This window comes from Globicephala melas, chromosome 20 (assembly GCF_963455315.2).
Source record: "Globicephala melas chromosome 20, mGloMel1.2, whole genome shotgun sequence".
NCBI lineage: Eukaryota > Metazoa > Chordata > Mammalia > Artiodactyla > Delphinidae > Globicephala > Globicephala melas.
Genome location: NC_083333.1, coordinates 39,774,027 through 39,798,804, shown reverse-complemented (window position 1 = coordinate 39,798,804; position 24,778 = coordinate 39,774,027). Strand labels below are relative to the sequence as shown.

Sequence of the window (24,778 nt, the reverse complement as noted above, 5' to 3'; positions counted from 1 at the left end):
GATGTCGTTTGTCTTTCATACTGAAATGTCCAGCACCTCCATGTGCGCACACAGTTACAAAGGAGACCTTCACCTTGGTGTGAGCCACAGTATTGTCTTCAGCAATTTATGGGTACTTAAGTCATAAAACTTTCTTAGCCAAGAGGGAGCCATTTCTCACTATTTCTATGCTGTAAAAGTGGATTCTAGCCATGTTCCAGAATATGCAATCTATGTGCGTATATGTGTAGCTAAAACTCTACTACATTTTGTGCTAATTAATACCTATTATTCTCTTGGTCCTCATTTAATGTTACTCTAGTAAATGATCAAACTCACTCTGCTTGATTTTCTGGTGAACCTCACAAAAGATAATCCACCCCGTCCCTTGAATACAAACTGTACCTCTCCCCAGGGCATTGGATTAGGGCCCCTTTGACAGGTGTGAATGGCATCACCAGTTCAAATGTGCTGCTTTATTTTCCCTTCCTTTACACAACTAGTTACTGTTTTCACATAATTAGCTCAAATGTTGATGCATTTTCCTAATTATTTCAGAAAATTCCTTCTTTCTTAGGACACCGTGTTCACATCCCCACTTGCCGGTTAAGAAATTGAAGGTAAGGGAGAGTCTCAGCAGGGAAACCATACACCCCAGATTTGCCCGAGACCAACCTGGTTTGTGGTTCTGGAGAGATGTGTGGAGCACCCCTTCACTCTTAGAAGTCCCCAAGTTTGGGTAATAAATCATATGGTCATTCTAAGCCTACGTGACCAGAACCCACCTGAGTGGTGGCAAGCAAGGGTGGCCCCAGTCCACTGCTTTTTTTTTTTAATAAATTTATTTTATTCATTTTTGTCTGCGTTGGGTCTTCATTGCTGCAGGCAGTCTACCTCTAGTTGCAGCGAGCGGGGGCTACTGTTCGTTGCGGTGCGTGGGCTTCTCATTGCAGTGGCTTCTCTTGTTGCGGAGCACGAGCTCTAGGCGCACGGGCTTCAGTAGTTGTGGCTCGCAGGCTTCAGTAGATGTGGTGCACGGCTTTAGTTGCTCCGCAGCATGTGAGATCTTCTTGGACCAGGGATCGAATTCGTGTCCCCTGCATCGGCAGGTGGATTCTTAACCACTGCGCCACCAGGGAAGCCCAGTTCACTGCTATTTTTATTACACCCCGATGAAACAGAAACACAGAGGGAGAGAGGGAGATCACACACACAAGAAAATGAACTCATGGGAATTCCTCGGTGGTCCAGGGGTTAGGACTCCACGCTTCCACTGCAGGGGGCCCGGGTTTGATCCCTGGTAGGGGAACTAGGATCCCACAAGCCATGCAGCCAAAAAACAAACAAACAAACAACTCCCTCCTCAAAAAAAAAGAATTCCCTTGGGTCTCTGTTCAAGGGAATCCTGCCTGAGTCCTTCTCTAAGTAGGAACCCTTCTGTGAAGCAAATAATACTTCCCCGTCTCTCATCAACGATTCCATTTTGTACTGCCTAACTTTTACACTATGGTTTTGTTTTAAAACACGATACTCATTTAATTGAGGAAAGCAAGATGCAGAGGAGTGTACATTATGTTTCAAAAGAGGGGAGATTTATACACATCTATGAAAAAAATACTGCCAGAGGATATATAAGAAATTAGTGGCTGTCTCTGGCAAGGAAAATTGGGCAGAGGCAGGGCTGGAGAAAAAAAATTTTTAAATACGTTTTTTAGGGACTTCCCTGGAGGTCCAGTTGTTAAGACTCCCTGTGTCCACTGCACGGGGCGCAGGTTTGATCCCTGGTCAGGGAACTAATATACCGCATGCTGTGTGGTGCAGCCCAAAATTTTTAAAATACATTTTTTAATTTACTTTTAAAATTTAATTTATTTAATTAATTTATTTAAATTTATTTAAAATAAAATAAAAATACATTTTAAAAATATCTCTCGATGCCTTTCATACCCCCTCCGCAGCCTACTGATGCAACGTTAATGCCTAAATTTTGCCTCAGAAACTCAAATTTCTCTTCCCTCTGGCCACCTGCCTGCAGCCCAGCTCTCCCACTCATCCTCCTCCTGGCTCCAGCTGAAGTCTCAGACTCTGGACTTCTGTCCCTGCCAAGTAGGCTGCCTTGTGGCTTTCAGTCTTACCAGACAAGCTGTTTTAGCTTCTTTCACTTTGGGAGAAAACTTACTGGACACCGTCATTCTCTCCTTAGGAGCTCTTGACACAGGAGGAAAAAATGATTCCACACCAGAGCGGTATCCACCCTGAACTTCTATATCACATGCACATATAAGCACATAACCTCATCCGGAGACCCAGGATTCAACCATAAGTTTGATTTATAGGACCAGCACAAACATCAAAGCTGACATGCCCTGTGAGGGAGAACACAGGGGCTATTGGGGAGAATTGGTCTATACTTTGAAATGGAATGGCACATCAACAAATACTTGTTAAGGGCTTCCCTGGTGGCGTAGTGGTTGAGAGTCCGCCTGCCGATGCAGGGGACGTGGGTTCGTGCCCCGGTCCGGGAGGATCCCACATGCCGCGGAGCGGCTGGGCCCGTGAGCCATGGCCGCTGAGCCTGTGCGTCCGGAGCCTGTGCTCCGCAACGGGAGAGGCCACAACAGTGAGAGGCCCGCGTACCTAAAAAAAAAAAAAAAAAAAAAAAAAAAACTTGTTAAATGTGAAGCTAATCTTTTTAACTACCTTGGATGCTTATTGCCCTATGGTACTATTACTAATCATATACCCATTGGCACCTACCCTCCCTGAACCTTCTCATCTATAAAATAGTTACACTACATCAGTGGTTTCCAAATGGTGCCCTGTGGCTCCATGGGGGTACCTCAGGGCCCTCTAAGCTCCTGCCAAACTCCAAGCCTCCACTCCTTTTTCCAACCAGATCAACACAGCTTTCATCCATTTCTGAATTGGGCTGTTATATGTAAGACTCATGAAGAAAAGCTTCCTTTAAATTGAAGACAAAAGTTTGAAAGCCACTACAGTAGGTAACCACTCGATTCCATCCAGCCAAATTCTGTGAAGCCACGCTCCCTGCCTGCCTCAGTTTCTCTAGCAGGAACGCAGCAGAAATTCCTCATGTGGGAATTTTACCTGAATAAAGTCCTTGTGTGAACAAGGAGACAGACATCTAATCTGAAGCTATTCACCGGTAGCTGCTGGGTTCAAGAGACGCCTCCCTTGGCCTCAATCATAGCTCCAAAATAACCTGGGGAAGCATAGGAGGTGGCTGCACACACGTCCATCCACAGGGGCACTGCCCAGGGATGCAGCTCACCTGGAGGTGGCAGAAGTGCAGCCACTCCTGCTGTTACAACCAATCCTCGATTTGCAGGTAAAGAGGAACTGAACATTAGGTAATCAAAAATACCCATTCTAGGTCATCTCCAGGAATCCAGTGTTTTCTTGAGCACCTACAGTTGAATATGTTACTTCCCAACACCACAGAGATTGAGGCACCCCCATTACTGCCACGTCACCAGTGAGGAAAGTGAAGGTTGAAAAGGCAAGATAACTCTCCCAAGTGAGCAAACAACAGAACCAGATTTTTTTTAAGTTGTATTCTTAAATTGTGAAATATAACCTCATGGAATAAATCATAAATGTAGACTACAGTGCGTAATCACAGAGCAAAGCTCGATGTTTACCTGTCACCCAAGTCAAGAAACAACACACTGCGGGCACCCCAGAAACCACCCTCCCACCCCCATCTTGGGTCCCTTCTTCGTCCTGCTTCACTCCCCCCCCAGAAGTATCAATAAATGTTGTCCTTTTAAAATCAATCCCTCGCTTTTTGTTATATAGTTCTACCACCTATAGATGCACGAAGCCAGGACTACTCAGGTCTGTGAAACTCCAGTCTATGCTCTTAACCTTGAGATAATGCTTCCTCTTGTTCTATCAGCTGCTGAAAGATGACTTTAAATCTTCCATCAACTATGGATTTGTTTCTCCTTTTAGATCTGTCAATGTCTGCTTAATGTATTTTGAGGCTGTTATTAGATACCTATAAATTTAGAACTATTTTATCTTCCTTTTATCACCACACGTCTCTCTTGGTCTCTAATAATGATTCTTTTTTTTTTTTTTTTGGCCATGCTGTGCAGCTTGCGGGATCTTACTTCCCCCACCAGGGATTGAACCCAGGCCACAGCAGTGAAAGCACCGAGTCCTAACCACTGGACCGCCAGGGAATTCCTTTTTTTTTTTTTTCTGGGGGGGCAGAGCCAATAATGATTCTTAAAGTGTTACAGCCTTAAAGTCTCATTTACCTCATATTAATAATGCCCCCAGCTTTCTCTGGGTTAGTCTTGCCTGGTATCTTTTTCCATCCTTTTCCTGCCTCAATAGCAGACTTGGAACATCTTTCAACTATATATTTTCGTGCCCTCTTGACCTATTTACAAAGTCATTGATACCTTTTAATTCTGAAACACAAGACTAGGAAAAGAAATAAGGAAAAAATAAGAGAAAACAAGGAGACGTGAGTCTAAGCCCTAAGCCAAGCCTCTGGTCTGACTCACATCTCCTTAGGCAGCTGCATTTCTACATGAAGAAAGACTGCAGCTGGGTTTAGATAAATTACTACAGTTCATCAACATAACACTCACGGATAGGGTGTGCCTAACAGGAGCTGAATTAGAAAGCTGTTTAAGACTCACAAACAGAGAGAACAGACTTGTGGATGCCATAGTAGGGGTGGGGGTGGGGGGTAGGTAGGGATGGACTGGGAGTTTGGGATTAGCAGATGCAAACTATTATATATAGAATGGATAAACAACAAGGTCCTACTGTATAGCACAGGGAACTATATTCAATATCTTGTGATAAACCATAATGGAAAAATTATGAAAAAGAACATATGTAGCTGAATCACTCTACTGTACAGCAGAAATTAACACAACATTGTATATATCAACTATACTTCAATAAAATAAATGTTAAAAAATAAAGCTGTTTATTCACAAAGACACTGATCACATAAGCACACTGGAATATACTGTATAAATTCAAATCCATCATGTAAATACACATGGTACCACAATCATTTCAAGTCAAACTATTTTATCGTCCAAGAGACTCCTTCTGTGGTCACAGGAGGCCGGCTGTCAACGGACAACCAGGGAGGCACCCGAGCCCTCACTCTTCTGCACTCTGCGTGCTGACGTAGTCCTGGAGAAGCGCCTGCACCTCTGCCCGACGGCTCATCTTGGCGGCCTTGCCCTGAAAGCGGCCTTTCTTCCCCGCTCCCTTGCCTTCTAGCACCTCAGCCACCCTGGGGAGCAGAGAGACAGTCAGGGAGGGCGTCTTTGAGGGAAAAGTCACAGGAAAACCAAGGGCAGCCCTGAGGCTTTCCCCTTGGGCTGGGGGGAGAGAAAAAGTAAATGGCTTCTAGAAATACTTGCACATGTGCACAAAGATATGGGTACCATATTTATTTAACAGCGAATAACTGGGGGCTTCCCTGGTGGCACAATGATTAAGAATCCGCCTGCCAATGCAGGGGACACGGGTTCGAGCCCTGGTCCGGGAAGACACCACATGTCACGGAGCAACTAAGCCCGTGCGCCACAACTACTGAGCCTGTGCTCTAGAGCCCACGGGTCACAACTACTACAGCCCATGCGCCTAGAGCCCGTGCTCTGCAACAAGAGAAGCCACCGCAATGAGAAGCCTGCGCACTGCAACAAAGAGTAGCCCCGGTTCGCCGCAACTAGAGAAAGCCCGCGCGCAGCAACGTAGACCCAACGCAGCCAAAAATAAATTAATTAATGATTATTTAAAAAAAAAAAAGAGTGAATAACTGGAAACAACAGAAGTGTCTAGAAACAGGCTAAATTACGGCAACCTCCAAGGAGCAGGATGAGCGTCATTAGGAGTAAAGAGCTGTAGACACAAAGGCCTGCGGGAGCAGCAGGGAAGCAACTGGGGCTGAGCGAGAAAGGTGGGCCTATGGCACTGGCCGGGCCCGTGCTATCTGAAGAAGCAGGCCCCACTCACGTCCTCGTAGATACTAACCTGCAGGAACGTCAGTCCAGTGTTGCAAGCGTGTGCCTTTTTCTCTTCCTTTTTTGAGAAAAGCTAGAACTGCCTATTTTTAAATAAAAATCTCCTAATTTTAAAATGTAGCAACTAATTTTAAAAATTTAAAGTTGTACACAGGCCAAACCAGTCTATAGGCCACAGCTGGCTGCCTGTCAGGAACCTCTGCTCTGAATACTTCTGTTTTCCTTCAGTGTTTTACAGTGAACACATATTCATCACAGCCAATCAGGACTTCAAAACCCTAAATGCCAGAAAGAATATGGTGCACTCCACCTCCATATCTAATTTAAAATAAGAAAATATAAACAATATAAGAGTAAAAAAGTCCAACACAATTCTAATTTTTCTATAATAACTACATCAATAGGTTTTTTGATTCAGTCTCAAAACCCTAATTTTTTTCCCCCAAGTTTGTCTGTGCCTCTGCTTTGCTGTTGCCTTAAGCAGGTGCTTCATCTGCCTAGTGAGAATCCAGCACCTGTATTCATGTATCACTTATGAATCTCAATTTCTAAAAGAAAAAACACAAAGCACGTGAGATTTGGAGCCGAAAGTCCTGGGCTCGAGTCTCAGTTCTGCCACTTTAACCGTGAGATCTCAGGTACACAATGTGCTGTCCCTCATCTCTAAAACTGGGAATGATGGTGGTGATCATTATTTCTGCTAAGGCAACATCACATGACTGTGATGTGAATGAAAATGAGATGCAGGGGCTTCCCTGGTGGCGCAGTAGTTAAGAATCTGCCTGTCAATGCAGGGGACACGGGTTCGTGCCCCGGTCCAGGAAGATCCCACATGCCGTGGAGCGGCTAGGCCCATGCGCCACAACTACTGAGCCTGCCCATCTAGAGCCTGTGCTCTGCAACGGGAGAGGCCGCGACAGTGAGAGGTCCGCGCACCGCGATGAACAGTGGCCCCCGCTCGCCGCAACTGGAGAAAGCTCTCGCACAGAAACGAAAACCCAACACAGCCAAAAATAAATAAATAAATAAATAAATTTATTAAAAAAAAAAAAAATGAGATGCAGATGCGGTGGCCCTTTGCATCCAACAAGGGTGCTATTAGTAGGTTAGGCTTACAGGCTCTTCCACCCGTGCAAAGCAGTCCACGGAAGATTACCTGGGCGCCAGGGTCTCCACAGCCTCAGCTGGCCCTGCCAGTAAGAAGAGTCCAGCACCTTTCTCTTCGCCCACAGTTAGGAACAGGAGGGTCTCCTAGGATGGAAGACAAGATGAGCCCTGACACTTAAAAGACGTGCAGTCAATCCCCCCTAAACTGCACTCTCTTCAGTCTCAGGAACAGACTTTTATCATATTGCAATATATAAAGATACCAAATCAACACAGTGTACACCTTACACAGTATTACATACCAATAACATCTCAATTAAAAGGAAAACAGGTTTTCCCTCCTAAACCACAAGTGATGTTCCTCATGGATGTAAGGCAGCGCCTCCACTCTGGGGCCCACTAGGGACAAGAAACTTTGAGAGTGGCTATAGGAACTTAGGTTGAATATTAAGAAGGGAGCAGAAGCCTGCTGACCATGACCAAGCATAGAATGTCTTTCATGATCTGACTCCCGCCAAACTCTGCAGCCTGGTCACCCCACTCCCACACCGCCCCTTGCACCCTGTGTCTGCTATCGCCAAAACCTCCGTGTTTCCCTCTGCTTGGCCACCTCGGCTCCCCTGTCTGCCGATGACCGCTAAGCAGTCTTCTAGGCCTCTCCCCTGAAGCCTCCCCAGCCTTTCAGGGAATGCGCTCCTCTGCCTCTAGCACTGACCACCCTAAGTTATAAATGTCGGCATACACGGTTGTCTCCCAGACTCAAGAGTGAGCTCCTTGAGTATCAGTACTCTCTACACAGAAATAAGAGGAGAGATACACACACACTGCTTGGCCCAGAGTAGATATTCCCAAAGGTGTTTCCTGAGTGAATGCAAAAGAGAGACCTGGAAACCACTAAGCTCTGGTCAGGACCGGGACGGGTGGCTGAAGCCAGAGGCAAAGGAACACTGAACGGACGGCCTTCTAAGGGCCTAGCCGACCGCCGTATTTCTGAAATCAGCCCTCAGCACATATAAATGTGGGTGGCACGGAGGAGTTCCAGTTCTGAGAAAAGGAGCTCTGAAGCTGGTAAGTGCCACAGCCCCAGAAAGGTCAATACCACTGACTGAGCTTGGCACCTAAAACAGAGCCTAGCTCAGAGTCAGTGCTGAGAAAATAGCGTTGAATGAATTTCTGTTCCCTATTCTTCATGTGTTCATGCGGAGGGACCTCAGCTAACCTGACGCCCCTCATTAGGTCTCCACCCGGGGCGGACAGAGAACCTCATGCTCCTCTTACCTCTGACCCAATCTCGTTGGCGATGATATTCATGAACTCAGAATCACCCTCCTTCCTAAAACAAAGGGCAAAGACATCAGATCCAAGTTGCAACAGGAGCTAGGAAACTGCAGGAAGCCCAGCTCCTCCTCGTGAGGCTGGCCACACTGCTGCCTTTTGTGCAGAGCCCCAGAGAAAGAGCGTGCTCTCTGAGGGCAAGCCTGGCATCTTTCTAAGCCTCGGCACGCTCTAACAAGTTTGGCGTTTGTTTCTGCCTCTCTTAAACAGGATTCACCCGGGTAAGTGGAGACCCGTTAGATGGCAAAGGAAATGAGGGAAGGCTCTAATGAAAGTTATAGTGAAGATGTTTATATCAAACCCAGGAAATCTGCAAGGCAACACACTTCTTCGGGTCTTCTCAGCCTTAAGAACACCGGGGGCGGGACTTCCCCGGTGGCGCAGTGGTTGAGAGTCCGCCTGCCGATGCAGGGGACACGGGTTCGCGCCCCGGTCCGGGAAGATCCCACATACCGCAGAGCGGCTGGGCCCGTGAGCCATGGCCACTGAGCCTGCGCGTCCGGAGCCTGTGCTCCGCAACGGGAGAGGCCACAACAGTGAGAGGCCCGCGTACCGCAAAAAAAAAAAAGAACTCCTGGGGCGACCCGCCTCCCACTCTGCACTGCGTACAGGGGAGGGGCTGAGCCCTAAGCCTAGCACCCCTGGCCTCACCTGTGTAATGTGACCACACCTCCCCAGTCTGGGCTGTTCCTGAGGCTGTGGGCAACGTGCACAGCCAGGTCTCTGAGCAGATTCAGGTTGCTCTGAAAAGGATGCCATAACTCAGTTGACAGGTGGGGAAAGGGTAACCAGAGAGAATACTGTCTCTCCACCCCTCCCCTCCCCAGTCACTGCCCACTAACATGCTGCACATCCAGTTAGGTGGAGGGGCTGAGTCTGGGGAGCCTTTTCCAGGCAGAGCCCACACCCTCGCCACGCTCCAAGGATAAATCACCTTCTGCAGGAGCTTGTTGGAGTTCTGTAGCTTTTTCACTGCTTCCACATGATCCTCTGCTCCACACCTGCAAGAGGAAGGTTCATGGAGGCCTGCCCAGTTTTCCAACTGCTTTTGGTGTCAGGCATAAATCAATGGTGCCCTTCCTGATGGGACCCAGGGACATTTCCAAGGAAGCCTCAGGCTGTTGGGGAAGAGGATGTAAAGGAAGAAACCATTTTGTGTGCATCTGCTCGACTACCCAAAGCACCTTAGCATTTCTGGTTGCATCCCACCCCTAAAGATAGAGTATTCTGTCTGCCGCACAGGTGGGAAGGCTAAGCTCCGGGCTGCCCAGGCGCTGAGAAAAGGAGGCAGTGGAAGGGGGCGTACTTCAGCAGAGCTGTCAGTGCTTTCTCAGTGCTGTGACTCTTCTCCATCCACTTCAGCACCCGGTTCCCAGCCAGAAAGGTCACGTTGGTTTTGTTCTTTTTCCCCTTCTCAGAGCCCAGGATTTTAATGACCTACATGAGGCAAGGAAGTAAAACACACACACACACACACACACACACACACACACACACACACACACACACACACACACACACACACACACACACACACACACACACACACACACACACACACACACACACACACACACACACACACACACACACACACACACACACACACACACACACTGCAGCAGGTGCTGGACCCAAGGGTAGGAGAGATCAAGACCTCCCTGCTGGCTCGGAAGCAATAAGGAGTGATTTCACTCAGGACCCCTCACGTGTCCCCCTCTATCACTCTCAGCCCTGCTGTGATCCCCCACCTCCGACACCCTCTCTCCCACCCACTCAAGAGCCCTTCCTCACCTACCTGAAGGTCACTGAGATTGCTCACGTGGGTCCCACAGCACATGTTGGAATCAACGCTCTTGATGGTGACAACTCGAATAGGCCCAGCATGATCATCCGGCAAACCCCGGCCCCTCACCTGGAACGCAAGGGAGGGAGGAGGGCTGTTTGAATTTTGATGAGGAGCCCTTGGAGGGCCACTCTACAGAAGCCAGCCTGCCGGCTCTCCCCTCACCTGCTCCACACCGGGATCATCCAGGCTCAGTTCTCGCACATACACAGGCAGCCGCTCTCTGATTTTTTCATTGACACTCTGCTCAATGGCAGCTACTTGCTCCGCAGTCACAGAAGGGCTGTCCAGCTCGATGACACTCCGGAGTCGCCCTAACTCCCTGCAAGAAAAAGCAGAGTGGTCACAGGATGCTGACGGGGACAATTAATAATAGAAGGAAGTTTATCGTTTACAAAGCATGTTCATGTAAATGCTGGTATTTAATCCTCACAAAAATGTCACAAAGTAGGGACTGTCATTTCCACTTTACAGGTGAGGGGTGATAAGGAACATGATCAAGGTCATGCAAGGGATTCACCCCCTACGTCACTGAGCTTCAAAGTCCATATTCTTTTTTAAGCAAAGGGAGATGTTTCTCAGGGAAAACACAAAGTCATCCACCACCCCATCTTCGAGGGGAACAGGTGAGCACAGATTTTTATCCTTCTACCCCTGACTCACTACTAGGAAAGAAGCCAGCAGTCAGGGACCCATGCCTGACAATTAGTCTTATGCCTCTTGCTCACCATGATGTTGTCTTCAGCCCAAACAGATGATCAGCAACCGCAGTGATGAGATGCTGCCCTGAGCAGAAAGAGGAGATGGGAGAAGAAGTGAGAAGTGATCATGAGTGACACGACCCCAATGCCAACGTCATCACAGAAATTCTACTGCTGAAGACCTGCCTGGCACTGGGTAATACTCTTGAGAGACACTTTATTGAAAACCCTCAGGAGAATTCTGCAAGAGGCTTTATGATGCCATTTCTTTTTTTTTTTTTTTTGCGGTACGCAGGCCTCTCACTATTGTGGCCTCTCCCGTTGTGGAGCACAGGCTCCGGACGCGCAGGCTCAGCGGCCATGGCTCACAGGCCCAGCCGCTCCGCGGCATGTGGGATCTTCCCGGACCAGGGCACGAACCCATGTCCCCTGCATTGGCAGGTGGACTCTCAACCACTGCGCCACCAGGGGAGCCCTATGATGCCATTTCTTGAATGAGGAAACCAAGGTCTAGAGAAATCAAACAACTTTCCAAGGCTACAGTAGCTCATCAGAGGCAGGATTTGAACTCGAGTTCTAATTGTGCCAGATTCATTCACTCAACAAAAATTTATCAAGTGCCTACCACATGCAAGGCACAGGGCTTGGCACTAGAGATGTACCGCTATCCCTGATCGATGACAGCGAGGAGGAGAAGGAATCAACTGTGAAGGCAAAGGGAAGAAGACAGCCAAAGGCCTTGAAGGAGGAAAGAAGCAGGATGTGTTCAAGGAATGGAGAGAAGGCCAGCATGGCCAGGATGCAGGGAGCGGGAGGCAGGAGCACCGGGTGAGGCTGGAGCAGTAGATGAGCGCCAGCCCAGGCAGGCCTTGTGCCCCATGGCAAGACGTTTGCCTTCATCATGAGCTACAGGTAGCCTTTGAAAAGCTTTAAAGCAGGGGAGTGGCCTGATCAGCCTTTCATTTTTAAAAAATATTCTAGCTGCTTTGTGGAGAATGGGTTGCAAAGAGACAAGAATGAACATGGGGAGACTAGCCGGGAGGCTGTTACAGAGGGCTGGGGAGAGACGATGAGAGCTGGGATGAGGATGACTGTGTTGACAGTGGAAGCAGATAGAGAAGTATTTCGAAAATAAACCGACATGACTCAGATTGCCTGGCTATCCCTAAAGCAGTGTCTGAACTGACTTCCAGGATTTGAGCAACTGGGTGGATGCTGGCCATGCACTGAACACAGTGAAGGCGAAGAGAAGACCAGATCTGGGGGAGGGGGTGGCTTTTTAATTCCATTCTGGACATTTTGAGTTTAAGAAGGCTATGAGACATCTACAGATATAGATATCAAGTGGGAAGTTATAATACTTAAATCCAGCAGTTATTCTAATACTTTTACTTTAACTGCTCATTTTGCTTTTATAACATTTATCACATCTTGCCTGAACTGGAGCTGATTCTGAATATGTCTGTCTCTTCCAAAAGGTTAACTCCTAGAGGACCCAAACCACGTCTCAATCATCGTGACATTCCCACACGCAGCAACTGCCCCATCCCACCCCACCTACCTGAATGCTGCTGCATGTGGTCAAACCTCCGTTCCCAGTCCACCCGGACCTGTACCTCAGTCCCAGGGGTCAGAGGTGTCTGGGTGAAATGATCAGCCTGGGCGCCCCGGCGGGTCACTCTCAGCACAGAGATGTCATTGATTGTACCACGGTCATCAGGCTGGGGAAAGAAGTAAAAATAATCGATGGTAGCAGGTAGGGCTCACCCTAACTCCTGGATACAAAGACCCTCTAGCAGAAGTTTGTGAGAAACACACCCAGAATTTGAGATTCCCTAAGGGAGAAGAAGCAATGCCAAGTGAGGTGGTCCACTTTGCTCATGAGGGGACTCTCTCTATACTCTTCACTTGGAACACCTTTTGTTCTTCAGAACAAAATCACAGAATGAATACAAAAATTGTAACTACAGCATAAAATAGATAACTAATGAGAACCTACTGTATAGCACATGAAGCTCGAAAACAAATAAATAAATAAAATTTAAAAAAAAATGTAACTACAGCAACGAAAATTTTAGTAAAACCCAAACAAACTTAATCCTCACTCTCATTGCCTTGGTTTAGATTTTTATCTTTCAATAGTTTCCAAACTGACCTGAATTTTTCTCCTTTCTTCCACTCTATCTTCTACACTCCTACTAGAATTAAATTCAAAAATATTCATTAAAAATATCAAATATTACAAAATATCAACTGCTTACAAGACACTGTACCTATCCAAGACTATAATGTAAATAAGACATGGTCCCTCATGGAACTGAAAATTCTGGAGAAGAATAAAGACATGCTAACAGGCAACTGCAATATGATCTACAACATGCCATAGTTCAAAAAAGTACATTGTTTTAGAGGAGCTCAAAGAAAAGGAACCTAACAGTCTTGGGGAATCAGGGAAGACTTCCTGGAAGAGGTGATATATAAAATGAGACCTGCTATGGATACCTGAGGGCACATGTTTTCCTTCAGCAGATCAGAAAACCTCCATGCTGGGAAAAATTGGAAGTTTCTCACAATCAAGTTTACTGAATATGTTCTCTCACATCATTTCTTTGCTTAAGTACTTCCATGGCTCACCATAGCCTCCTGAATGAAGTCCACACACCTTAACACATCCTTCAAGGCCCTCTGAACTGGCCCCCACTCACCTTTACAAAACCATCTCCAGCCTGTCATCAACACACACCAGAGGCTCCAACTATATGGGACTATTTTGCAGTTAACTAGACTTGTCAGATTCTTACAGGCTTCCCTGTTTCGGCTGGGAAAGCCTCTCCCACAATGCCCACCTTTGGTGTTATTATTCTCCTTTCCCATTTTCTCATTGGACCTTGCCCCTACCCCATCACAGCACTGATACGTCTGCCCTCTGTTGTGCTCCTTCATGGGAAACTTTTTCAGTCCATGCCAAACACCCTAATCGAATTCCTACCTCAGGTCCTTTGCACTTATTCTCCCTCCCCGGAATACCCCACCCCCCACCAGCACCACTAGATAATGGCAATGGCTTACCCCCTCACCTCACTTCGTTCTCGACAGAAATAACTTGCCCCCTACCTAGGAGGCCATCCCATCACTCTCTTTCCCTCGACCTTTAATTTTCTTTATAGCATTTATCATACTGACATACTACTTATCTATTCACCGTTTTGTCTGTTTTCTCCAATAAATATTCTACGTATGCAAAGACATTTTCTTGTTCAGCTTTTATCCTTAGGGCTTGAATTAGTACCCAGCATTTGTTACGGACAGATAGATAACCATTTGTTGAAAAATACCTGCTGAATGAACAAATGAACTGAATTGAACTAATTTCCATCTGTATTCATTACAGCTAGGACTGAGGACCAGGAGAGCATTTCCGACCTGCTCGGAAAGAATTAGGGGCTTCCTGGGAGGGAGGAGAAGGAAAGGGGAAAGGATGGGCCTGGTACCTGTCCCCCGCCCTCGGGGAAAAGCAGCGTGTCTTCTAGCACCACGTGGAAACCGCTCAGCACTTCCTTCTTGCCGTTGCTTCCTTCGGTCTGCAGCTCCGCGGGACTGCAGGAGACCACGGTGGTGGTGAACTGGGTAAAGAGGGATGCGAGAGTAAGCCCCGACCCCAACCCTCAGCGCACCGGGACTGAATCCAGCTCGGTGCCCCCTCCACGCGGCGCCCTCTTCCCCGCACCGCCGCACCCGCTTGGAGCATCAGGCTTCCCGCCCGCCGGCCGCACCTCCCTGGCGTAGCTGTCCCGCTGACACTGGAACGCCATCGCTGCTGTCTCCCAGTACGCCGGTAACCTTGCACACAGAAACGCCTGGCGCCGGACGGAGAGCGAAGCGGGACAATCTTCATTCCGGGCGCGTCTCTGCGCAGAAGCAAAAGGGCTAAGAACGGCGTGTGGTTTGGACAAATTTATTGAAAACGCGAAGTGCAGGCGCTCAGGGTTGCTGAGGGACTATTTTAAGACTTTGAAGAAAACCAGAAGACAAGACAGAACAAAACTGCGGCCTAAACTTGTCATAGCACTTTGTTTGGCCCCGTTGGACCCCAGGGATGTACGTAATTCGGCCCCGCGGAAGCCTGCCTGATAGAAGTGGGGATGGTACTGGCTTGGATAGACAGCAACGCCGCCCAATGGAAATGTAATGCAAGCCACATGTTAATTTTTCTTTAAAGCTCTTTTTTTTTTTAAATTAAATTAATTATTTATTTGGTTGCACTCGGTCTTAGTTGCGGCAGGCGGGCTCCTTAGCTGTGGCATGCGAACTCTTAGTTGCAGCATGCGTGTGGGATCTAGTTCCCTGACAAGGGATAGAACCCGGGCCCCTGCATTGGGAGTACTGGGATCTTATCCACTGCGCCACCAGGGAAGTCCCTTAATAATGTTTTTATTTAAATCACCATATACAAAATATTATTTCATCATGTAATGTGTATTCTAAAATAAGTATTTTCCCCCCGTACAAGATTTTCGAAACCTGTTATGTATTTTACACTTACAGCACCTCTCAGTTCGGTAGCAACATTTCAAGTACTCAGTAATCACGTGTGACCATTGCTACGGGATTGGACAGTGCAAATAAAGAGGTTAACAGAAGTTAACAAGTTTAACTGCAATCGGTGCCTTAAAACGTTAAATGGATTAAAAGTTAAGATTAACTTTCTTCTCTTTTAAATCAAGTAATAAAAAGCTTGAAGTTCCCAGATGTTTCAGAATATAGGGTTTTTCTGATTTTAGGCAGTAATGCAGACCATACCCATGTGTTACGTAATGTGTTCCATTTGGAACTCTGGAGCAACTCCGTATTGATATTTATGCTGAGAAATAAATACGCTAAATGGAATAAACAAAGACTATAAATAGCCTCACATCATTTTAGGTCATGTTTTGCTGCCGGATGAGTTTTGGTGTTAACTTTTTTTTTTAGGTCAGTTTTTAGAAATTTTCGGTTTTCAGAATTGTGGGCAAGGGGACATATGCTATAGAAGTTCAAGTCCCAGCTTTGCCACTTATTGTGACCTGTTTGAGCACCTATTAAGAGAAGACTTAATTATTTTATAAGGTTGATATGAAGTTCAAAATTTTTAATGAGATGATATTAAAATACTTAGTAAATTGTAAAGCACGATACAAATACAGATTTGCATTATGTTATTTTTTAAGTTTAAGAACTAATGTCAATATCAAAATGGGCAAAAGACATGGACAGAGCACATTAAAAGAAATATTAATCACTAATAAACAATGAGCCATCTCATAATTTAAAGCAAATTAAACCAGGGAATTCCCTGGCGGTCCAGTGGTTAGGATTCTGTACTCTCATTGCTGAGGGCCCGGGTTCAATCCCTGGTTGGGGAACTAAGATCCTTCAAGTCCCGCGTTGTGGCCAGAAAGAAAAAAAATGAAGCAAATTAAACCAAGTATAATTTTATCTTGGCAAATATCTAAAAGGTTTTGGAGAATGGAGCACTCTTGGTGGAAGTGAAAATTTGTATGATTTCATCTAAAAGCAACTTGGCAACAGCTTTCAAAATGTTTATCTGCTCTTTGACCTAGCAATTCTACTTCTAGAAATTTACCCTATAAGAATTCCCTGGTGGTCCAGTGGTTAGGACTTGGTGCTTCCACTGCCAGGGCCCAGGTTCAATCCCTGGTTGGGGAACTAAGATCCTGCAAGCCACGTGGTGTGGCCGGGAAAAAAAAAGAAAGAAATTTACCCTACAGATATTCTTGCCAAACATGTAAGGATCTACTTTTTTTTTTTTTTTTTTTTGTGGTACGCGGACCTCTTACTGTTGTAGCCTCTCCCGTTGCGGAGCACAGGCTCCTGACGCGCAGGCTCAGCGGCCATGGCTCACCGGCCCAGCCGCTCCACGGCATGTGGGATCTTCCTGGACCAGGGCACGAACCCGTGTCCCCTGCATCGGCAGGCGGACTCTCAACCACTGCGCCACCAGGGAAGCCCAAAGATCTACTTTTTAAACTGTTCCTTGCAGCCTTGTTTGAAAACTGAAAAAGACTAACAACAACTTAAATATCCCTTGATAAGGAACCAGTTAAATTATGGAAAATATATTCAACTGAATACCATGTAGCCATAAAGAAGAGTCAGATCTATGTATACTGATTTAGAAAGAGCTCCAATATATATTAACTGAAAAAAAGCAGGGTACAAGATGTATATTAATAGTATGATTCCCATTGTGTACACACAGACGCATTGCATTTGCCTATATGCGTTAAATTTTAATATACTGATATATTGTACTGTATGTAAATAATACATGGTATTGTATATGTTCCAGATATGTTGTATGTTTTATATATAACTATATATAGTATTAATTATAGGTATTAAGAAATTTATAACAGGTATAAATATAGATATAAAGATCTAGACATAAATATATAAATTTATTGAAGAAATTGTTAACAGTGGTTACAGCTATTGAGGGAGTGCAAATTCTACTTTAAATTTTAGACCCTTCTATACTATTTAATTTTTTAAACTATGTCCCTATATTACTGAAATAAACTTTAGATTTTAATTTTTTTTAACAAATCTCAGTACTTTACCATGAATTCAAGGGCAAAGCCTGAGTGTTGCATTTTAAGTCACAGTTTAAGTACACACTGGGCCCTCAGAAAATGTTTATGGATGAATGGGGTAGCTGATGAATAGAGTAGTAAACAGACATAGGCATTAACTAATGTAACAATTAGCTTTAAAAGTGTAAAGATAGGGCTTCCCTGGTGGCGCAGTGGTTGAGAGTCCGCCTACCGATGCAGGGGATGCGGGTTCGTGCCCCAGTTCGGGAGGATCCCACATGCCGCGGAGCAGCTGGGCCCGTGAGCCATGGCTGCTGAGCCTGCGCGTCTGGAGCCTGTGCTCCGCAACGGGAGAGGCCACAACAGTGAGAGGCCCGCGTACTGAAAAACAAAACAAAAAAAAAGTGTAAAGATATTTAAAGGAATGCTTTCCTAGTGCCAATAAATGGCCTAACTGCTTTTTAAGTGCCAAAAAAAAAAAAAAATGTAAAGATATTTCTGGAGTATGCAGGAAGCTAAGGTGGGTTTCTGGCTGGTTCTAGAGGTGGCAGTATTAGCTATACAGTGAAAGGCTGGTTTCTGCTCTGAAGATCTGGGCATGGGAAAGTTCCCCAGCTTGGTTACAAGTCTGCTCCCAATATCTTTCTTCTTCCAATCTCGACAGTAAGGGCCAGGATCTCTGACACCCACCTCTCCACTGGAGAGGAGCTATAGACAGGAAGAGGCTTGCCTCTAGGAGGAAGAAGTACAAAAAGGAAAGAGAAAGAGACACAGAACAGTTCCTACAGATTTATTATAAGCTATATGCTGCTTCTATGGCTTTTGCTCTTACACATACACACACACAGAGGCTCAAGTACTCCAGAAAGCCCTGATGAGTGGCCCACACACAAAGATTACAGCCAGTTGCTAGGAAGTCAGAAGCCCCACCTGTCTACTCCTCTCCTATCCTGTCATCTGACACAGCAGCCTTAGTCAAGTGCCTAGGAAATAGAAATAAAGCATGAAGAAGGACCCTTAATAAAGAGCTTCTAGGAAAGTTCGGAGATCCCAGAGGACCCTGGCGCACAGCCAAAGAGCTGAGAAAGACCCAGGACCTAGCTTGTTAGAGTGACTGGAAGATAGCCACAGCTTCCTCCCCAGCTCTGCTGTCACAGAAAGTTAATTACTTGTTGCATCCGCACTGTCAGAATCATCCTGGGGGGGAAAAAAAGACAAAAGCCCCTGTAGAGTCTGCAAAGAGTGGACATTGATGTTCACAAATGCTGCTCACTCCCTCCAGCTCTCCAGGTTTTCTTTGGTAATTTTCTGAATCACACAACTTCTTGGGAGCCTAACACGGAAGGATTTAAATTTTGTATGATAAAATAAGACACTTGTATTCAGTAAAGAGCACTGTGCCATGCATCATTTAATGCCAGAATTACAGCGTATGCTACTGGTCCTTACAGCTATAAAGATAGTCAACAGGGCCAGGTCTGCCCTAGATTGGAGAAGCAGAAGGGGAGATGGAAGGGACAAGGGTCTTACTGGGGTTTTCTAGAGCATGGAGAAGGACATTTGACCTCCTGTGTCAAATTCAGATTTGGCTAACATGCACTGAGAACCACTATGTGCTAGAGACTGGGACAGGAGCTTTCTAGTATCTTATTTTTAAGGGCTAAAAGGAAAGGGAAAGGTTAAGGAGCAGGCTTTACTTACATCCAGGTCGTCCATTGCAGGGGGAGGCCTCTTGGTCCTGACCTTCTCCAAAAGCTGGTGGGAAGAGAAAAGTAGTCACGAGAGAGAAGAGGGGCAAAGGAAGAGCAACCTGCATATTGACGGACCACAGGAAAATGGTCCCAGGCAAACAACTGCCCCAGCTTTAAAGTCCCTAATACATCACTGGAATGAACTGAAGAAAAGTAAATTGATACACCCCTTTTTAAAAAATTTTATTTTATATTGTAGTACAGTCGATTAACAATGTTGTGTTAGTTTCAGGTGTACAGCAAAGTGATTCAGTTATACCTATTCTTTTTCAAGTTCTTTTCCCATTTAGGTTATTACAGAATATTGAGCAGAGTTCCCTGTGCTATACGGTAGGTCCTTGTTGGTTATCTATTTTAATTATAGCAGTGTGTATATGTAATTGACCCCCTTTTTAAAAGGAAATTTAGACACACACACCTCCTTACTAATCCAGGTTACTATTAGTGTTTTTACAACTTGAATAAACAGCTGAAATTTGGAAACCAAATATCGTATAGCACGGTGCAATTTATTGGGGATTGGTGATTTATTTTGTGATGTGAATTTTTATACTGCGTAGTTTGAGCTTCCCATGAAGCTATCTGGCTCAGGAAAAACACACACACATACACAAAGAAAACAAAAGAGAGAACAAGAATTACAGAAAAGTAGGAAAAGCTTTTGCCAAACTTGTTCGGAACACAGGCTCTACTCTAAACAGTGAATGAATCTATGTATACAATTTCACTAGCAATATTCACTTCTCTCATCCCTACTAAATAAACATTGCACAAAACATAAAGACTATCAAACCATTGAGCAACCTGCCTGGGGAGATCATATCCCTCTGCCTAGCCCTGACGACAAGCCTCCAGAGCAATGTGTGCAGAGAGTCCCAGAGAATGATTGAGATAGGCAGAAAACAGCACTACCTCTGCGTAATGGTCCACCTGAGCCAGCTCCACTTCTTCATCCCCTTCCCAGTCTCTCCAGTTATCAAAATCCACAGACAACCACACTGGCTGCAGGAGGAAAGCACAGAGAGTCACAGGCCAGGAAGGCAGCAGCAGAAGTGCATAGATGAGTGTGGGTATGTGTGTGGGAGCATGCTTGGGGAAAAGAGGGTCAATGGGGGTATCATCTTCCCAACAGCACCCCTTTAGTTAACCCCCCTCCAGTCTGCCACGTCATCAGCAGCAGCAGCAGCAAAGATTTACCAAGAACTTACTAAGTGCCAAGCACAATGCCAGGCATTGTAGGGGATGGAAAAGCATAGAAACTCTGTCCTCCAGGAGCCAGCTGACTAGAAAGATAACACATCTAGAAAGATAACTGTATCATAAAGCATCCTAGGAGTCAACCAAGCAGCATTCCCTGGAATCAGGGACAACCCTTTGAGGCCCATATTCCAAGTTCCCACATTTAGACAGGGAAAGAAGTTATTTACTCGATCATTTAACAGGTATTTATTGAACACATACTGTGGTTGGCACTGGGATTTTTAAAATGTTCACTACACAGTCTCAGCCATCAAGAAGCAAGTAGGGGGGCTTCCCTGGTGGCACAGTGGTTGAAAGTCCGCCTGCCGATGCAGGGGACATGGGTTCGTGCCCCGGTCCGGGAAGATCCCAAATGCCGCGGAGCAGCTGGGCCCGTGAGCCATGGCCGCTGAGCCTGCGCGTCCAGAGCCTGTGCTCCGCAATGGGAGAGGCCACAATAGAGAGAGGCACACGTACCGCAAAAAAAAAAAAAAAAGAAGCAAGTAGGGGACTTCCCTGGTGGTGCAGTGGTTAAGAATCCGCCTGCCAGTGCAGGGGATGCAGGTTCGAGCCCTGTCCGGGAAGATCCCACATGCCACGGAGCAGCTAAGCCCGAGTGCCACAACTACTGAAGCCCGTGCGCCTAGAGCCTGTGCTCTGCAACAAGAGAAGCCACTGCGATGAGAAGCCCGCGCACCGCAACAAAGAACCACTCGCCACAACTAGAGAAAGCCCGCGCGCAGCAATGAAGACCCAATGCAGCCAAAATAAGTAAATAAATTTATTTTTAAAAAAAGAAGCAAGTAGGGAAGGGAAATGTAAATAAATCATTATAATACAGTGTGGAAAGTGTGACGGTGGGTTCTGTAGGGGATATTATAGGAAGCCAGCCTTCTTGGAGTAGCAGGGCCTTGAAGGATGAGCAGGGGTTAGGTGGGCAAAGGTAGTGGTGATGGAGACTTTCCAGGAAGAAGCCATAGCTTGAGCAAAGGTATTGAGGTGCATAATAGCCTGGTGTGTGGAAGACAGCTGCAAGCAGTTTGCTGTGGCTGGAATGTGGCATTTGAGGCAGAGAGTAAAGGGGTATGAGGCTGCAGAAGGAAAGAACAGCCAAGTCATCAGCTTATACGCCATGCTATGGTCCTTAGACTCTAACCCAAATGGCAGAAGCTACAAGTTCAAATGCCTGAGAGTGTCAGGGAGATAATGAAAAGGAGTGAAGTGAAGTGGAATGCATGCCCCATTTCAAGCTCCAACTCCAGGCATTTGGGAATTTAGACCAGCGTGGCCAGAGTCTCCAGTTTCCAAGAGAAGCTGAGAATCTCGATTTTTAGGTGAAATCTCTACTTTTTTTTTAAATTTTTATTTATGTATTTATTCATTTTTACCATCTAGATCTTTTATTTTCTTTATAGCTATCATGCCATGAATTCATAGAGAATGGGTTCCAACAGTTCAGGCTCCTTTCCATTGGTTCTCATGAAGTGTGCTTCTCTGGGTGGAGCAGGCTGGTGCTTCAGCTGAACCCAAGTACCATTCTCTTTGGCTTCCTTCTTTTTCTGATCATTTTCCTTCACACATTTCAGGAAACTATCTCGGCTCTCAAAGTGCTTAATATGCTAAATATGCACATTAATTCTCTTGGCAATAATCTTGCCCTTAACTTGTTTGTTTACAGTGATGCCAACAGCATGCTGGGTAATGCTGTAAACTTGCAATTTTGCCATGGTAACATTTGTGGGGCATTCCTTTTTGAACAGAGCCCATTCGCTTGATATCTACAATACCACCTTTCTTGTAGATTCACATGGAAGGAACAACTCCATGTTTTTTAAAAGGCCTAGGGAACATATAGTGGGTGGCCTCCTCTTTCCCTTTGTGTTGGTCATTTTGGTGAGTTACTGGAAAATGGCGGTTCCGGCTGAAAGGTGAAATCTCCACATTTTAAATAATGAATGAATGAATTAATTAATTAATGGCTGCCTTGGGTCTTTGTTGCTGCGCGCAGGCTTTCTCTAGTTGCGGCAAGCAGGGGCTACTCTTTGTTGCGGTGCGCGGGCTCTAGGCTTCAGTAGTTGTGGCATGTGGGCTCTGTAGTTGTGGCTCACGGTCTCTAGAGCGCAGGCTCAGTAGTCGTGGCGCACAGGCTTAGTTGCTCCACGGGAAGTGGGATCTTCTAGGACCAGGGCTCCAACCCATGTCCCCTGCATTGGCAGGTGGATTCTTAACCACTGAGCCATCAGGGATGTCTGAAATCTCCACATTTTTAAATGTCAGTAGCCCATCAAAATAATTTTTAACACTTCGAAGACTGCTAAAACAAATTTGAGAGGCAGATCCAGCCAGCATGCAGCCAATTTTCAACTTTTAGGGGAAAAGAAGCCACTGGAGGGTCTTAAGAGGAAAAGTGACAGGGTCAAATGTGTGTGTTTTTTTTTTTTTTTTTTTTGCGGTGTGCGGGCCTCTCACTGTTGTGGCCTCTCCCGTTGCAGAGCACAGGCTCCGGACGCGCAGGCTCAGTGGCCATGGCTCACGGGCCTAGCCGCTCCGCGGCATGTGGGATCTTCCCAGACCGGGGCACGAACCCGTGTCCCCTGCATCGGCAGGCGGACTCTCAACCACTGCGCCACCAGGGAAGCCCCAAATGTGTGTTTTAAACAGACCATGCTGCGAGGAATGCAGAGGATGGATTGAGGGTGGTGCTGAAAATATGCAACAAACCTCACCCAGTAATGGATAAGGCCTGAATTAGGAAGAGATTAAATCATGGATTCTATTTAAGAGGTCAAATAGGCAGGACCTGGTGAGTAACTGAATGTTGGTGGGAAAGGAGCCAAGGGTGAGTCCCAGACCCAACTTGTCAACCTGGGTACACAGATAGAGAGCACAGGAGAAAAAGCGGCCACTTCCCGCACACCCACCTTGATATCCTCCTTAGTGAGTCGGGGCCAGGCCACCTTCTCCTTCCATTTCCTCACAAAGCAAGTAATGGAGCGGCCAGAGCGCTTATCTCGTGAGTCCTGCCAGATAGAGAGCATCATTCTTAGGGTCTGAGGTTTAGAATGAATCTCCATTTCCCAAGCAGCCTTCCCATCCAGCCCTTACTGCCCCACCCCACCCTTACCTTGCAGTTCACCTTGGCATAGAACTCAATCTCATTATAAAACTCCATTCCATCGGCATTCTTGCAGCTGAGGAGACAATGCAGCTAAGGAGACGAGGAGGCTGAGTGTGGAGTGTGGGGGCATTAGGAGAAGGTAAAGGTTCCCAAGAAGCCAGGCCCTGGCAGCAGTGGAGGGGGAGGGGATTACCTGAACACAATGCGGTGGTCTTCGATGAGCACATGGACATCGGTGCTGTCCTCAACACAAAACTCCATGAACACATACTTGGGCCTGTCGTACCACAGGGTCCGAGCATGCTGCCTGAAGAGGAGTTGAGGTGGGGCTTCATAGGGGTGCGAGAGGGAAGACTGAGGGCATTTGGGAAAGGTTGGGGAAAATACAGGGACGTTTTATGCTACAGCACGGTCAAAGCGGAGCTAAATAAGACAGAAGGGGGTGGAAGGGGAGTGACGAGACTGGGGTGTGCGGTGAAGATGAACCTGAGGAGAACCGAAAGTGCGAGAGTAGAGAGGTAGGGAGTTATGGAGAACATTCAGGTCACACTTCCCCTCAGCACCCCAAGGATACAGAGACCTGGGGTCCGGGGTTCCCATGGGACCTCGCAGAACCTGGAGCGCCCAGAAAACGTGGGGAAAGGAATCTCTAGTGAAAAAGGCAACCAGAAGCACTTACCGTGCCATGGCGGCTCCCGCTGCCCCGAGGCGTTTGGAATCCGAGGCAGGGGCCGCTATCTTTAGATCCTGGGGACGCCCCCAGCAGCTGCCTCTCCTTACATGGTTGGGGAAAGGGTTTAGAAGAAGTGGGAACGTGGCCTAAGCCAAGGGATCCGCACTCCGAAGAGACTCTGGGAGAGGATAGTCCCTGCAGCCCTTCACATCTTGGGGTCTCCAGAAATACACACGTTAGGAATAGACGACCCGCCCGCCGGGATTAGAGGTCGATACACATGGAAGGGCTTGTCCCGACTTCATTCTCCTGTTTCTCCAATGCTTAGCACACTCAGTGTCCGACACACAGCAGGCGCTCAATTAAAAAAAAAAAAAAAAACTACTGGCCAAAATTAAGTCCCGAGGGAAGGC

General features: G+C 46.5%; 1 protein-coding gene, 1 non-coding gene and 1 pseudogene across 3 annotated transcripts; 1 reads left to right on the top strand and 2 right to left on the bottom strand.

Moving 5' to 3' along the window:
- Positions 1-4,059: 4,059 nt before the first annotated feature.
- LOC115843792 (alanyl-tRNA editing protein Aarsd1) lies at positions 4,060-24,752 on the bottom strand. 2 transcript variants are annotated; one of them, XM_070044577.1, is made up of 20 exons: positions 24,372-24,752; positions 23,886-23,999; positions 23,699-23,765; positions 23,496-23,594; positions 20,248-20,337; positions 19,286-19,339; positions 18,754-18,781; positions 17,817-17,965; positions 14,765-14,899; positions 14,483-14,614; positions 12,553-12,712; positions 11,019-11,076; positions 10,456-10,612; positions 10,243-10,359; positions 9,751-9,881; positions 9,379-9,445; positions 9,096-9,187; positions 8,388-8,442; positions 7,159-7,253; positions 4,060-5,269 (listed from the first exon to the last, which is right to left on the bottom strand). In XM_070044577.1, exons 1-20 carry the CDS (start codon positions 24,377-24,379, stop codon positions 5,134-5,136), a joined length of 1,944 nt encoding a protein of 647 aa, XP_069900678.1. In that variant the 5' UTR covers positions 24,380-24,752; the 3' UTR covers positions 4,060-5,133. The 2 variants fall into 2 exon arrangements, with proteins under 2 accessions (XP_069900678.1, XP_060145955.1); XM_060289972.2 differs by lacking the exons at positions 17,817-17,965; positions 18,754-18,781 and having other exon boundaries at positions 24,372-24,749.
- On the top strand, positions 16,626-16,697 carry TRNAG-UCC (transfer RNA glycine (anticodon UCC)). Its single transcript has one exon. It is a non-coding gene; the product is annotated as a tRNA-Gly (tRNA).
- Positions 21,673-23,029, bottom strand: LOC115843793 (large ribosomal subunit protein eL21-like; annotated as a pseudogene).
- Positions 24,753-24,778: the final 26 nt, after the last annotated feature.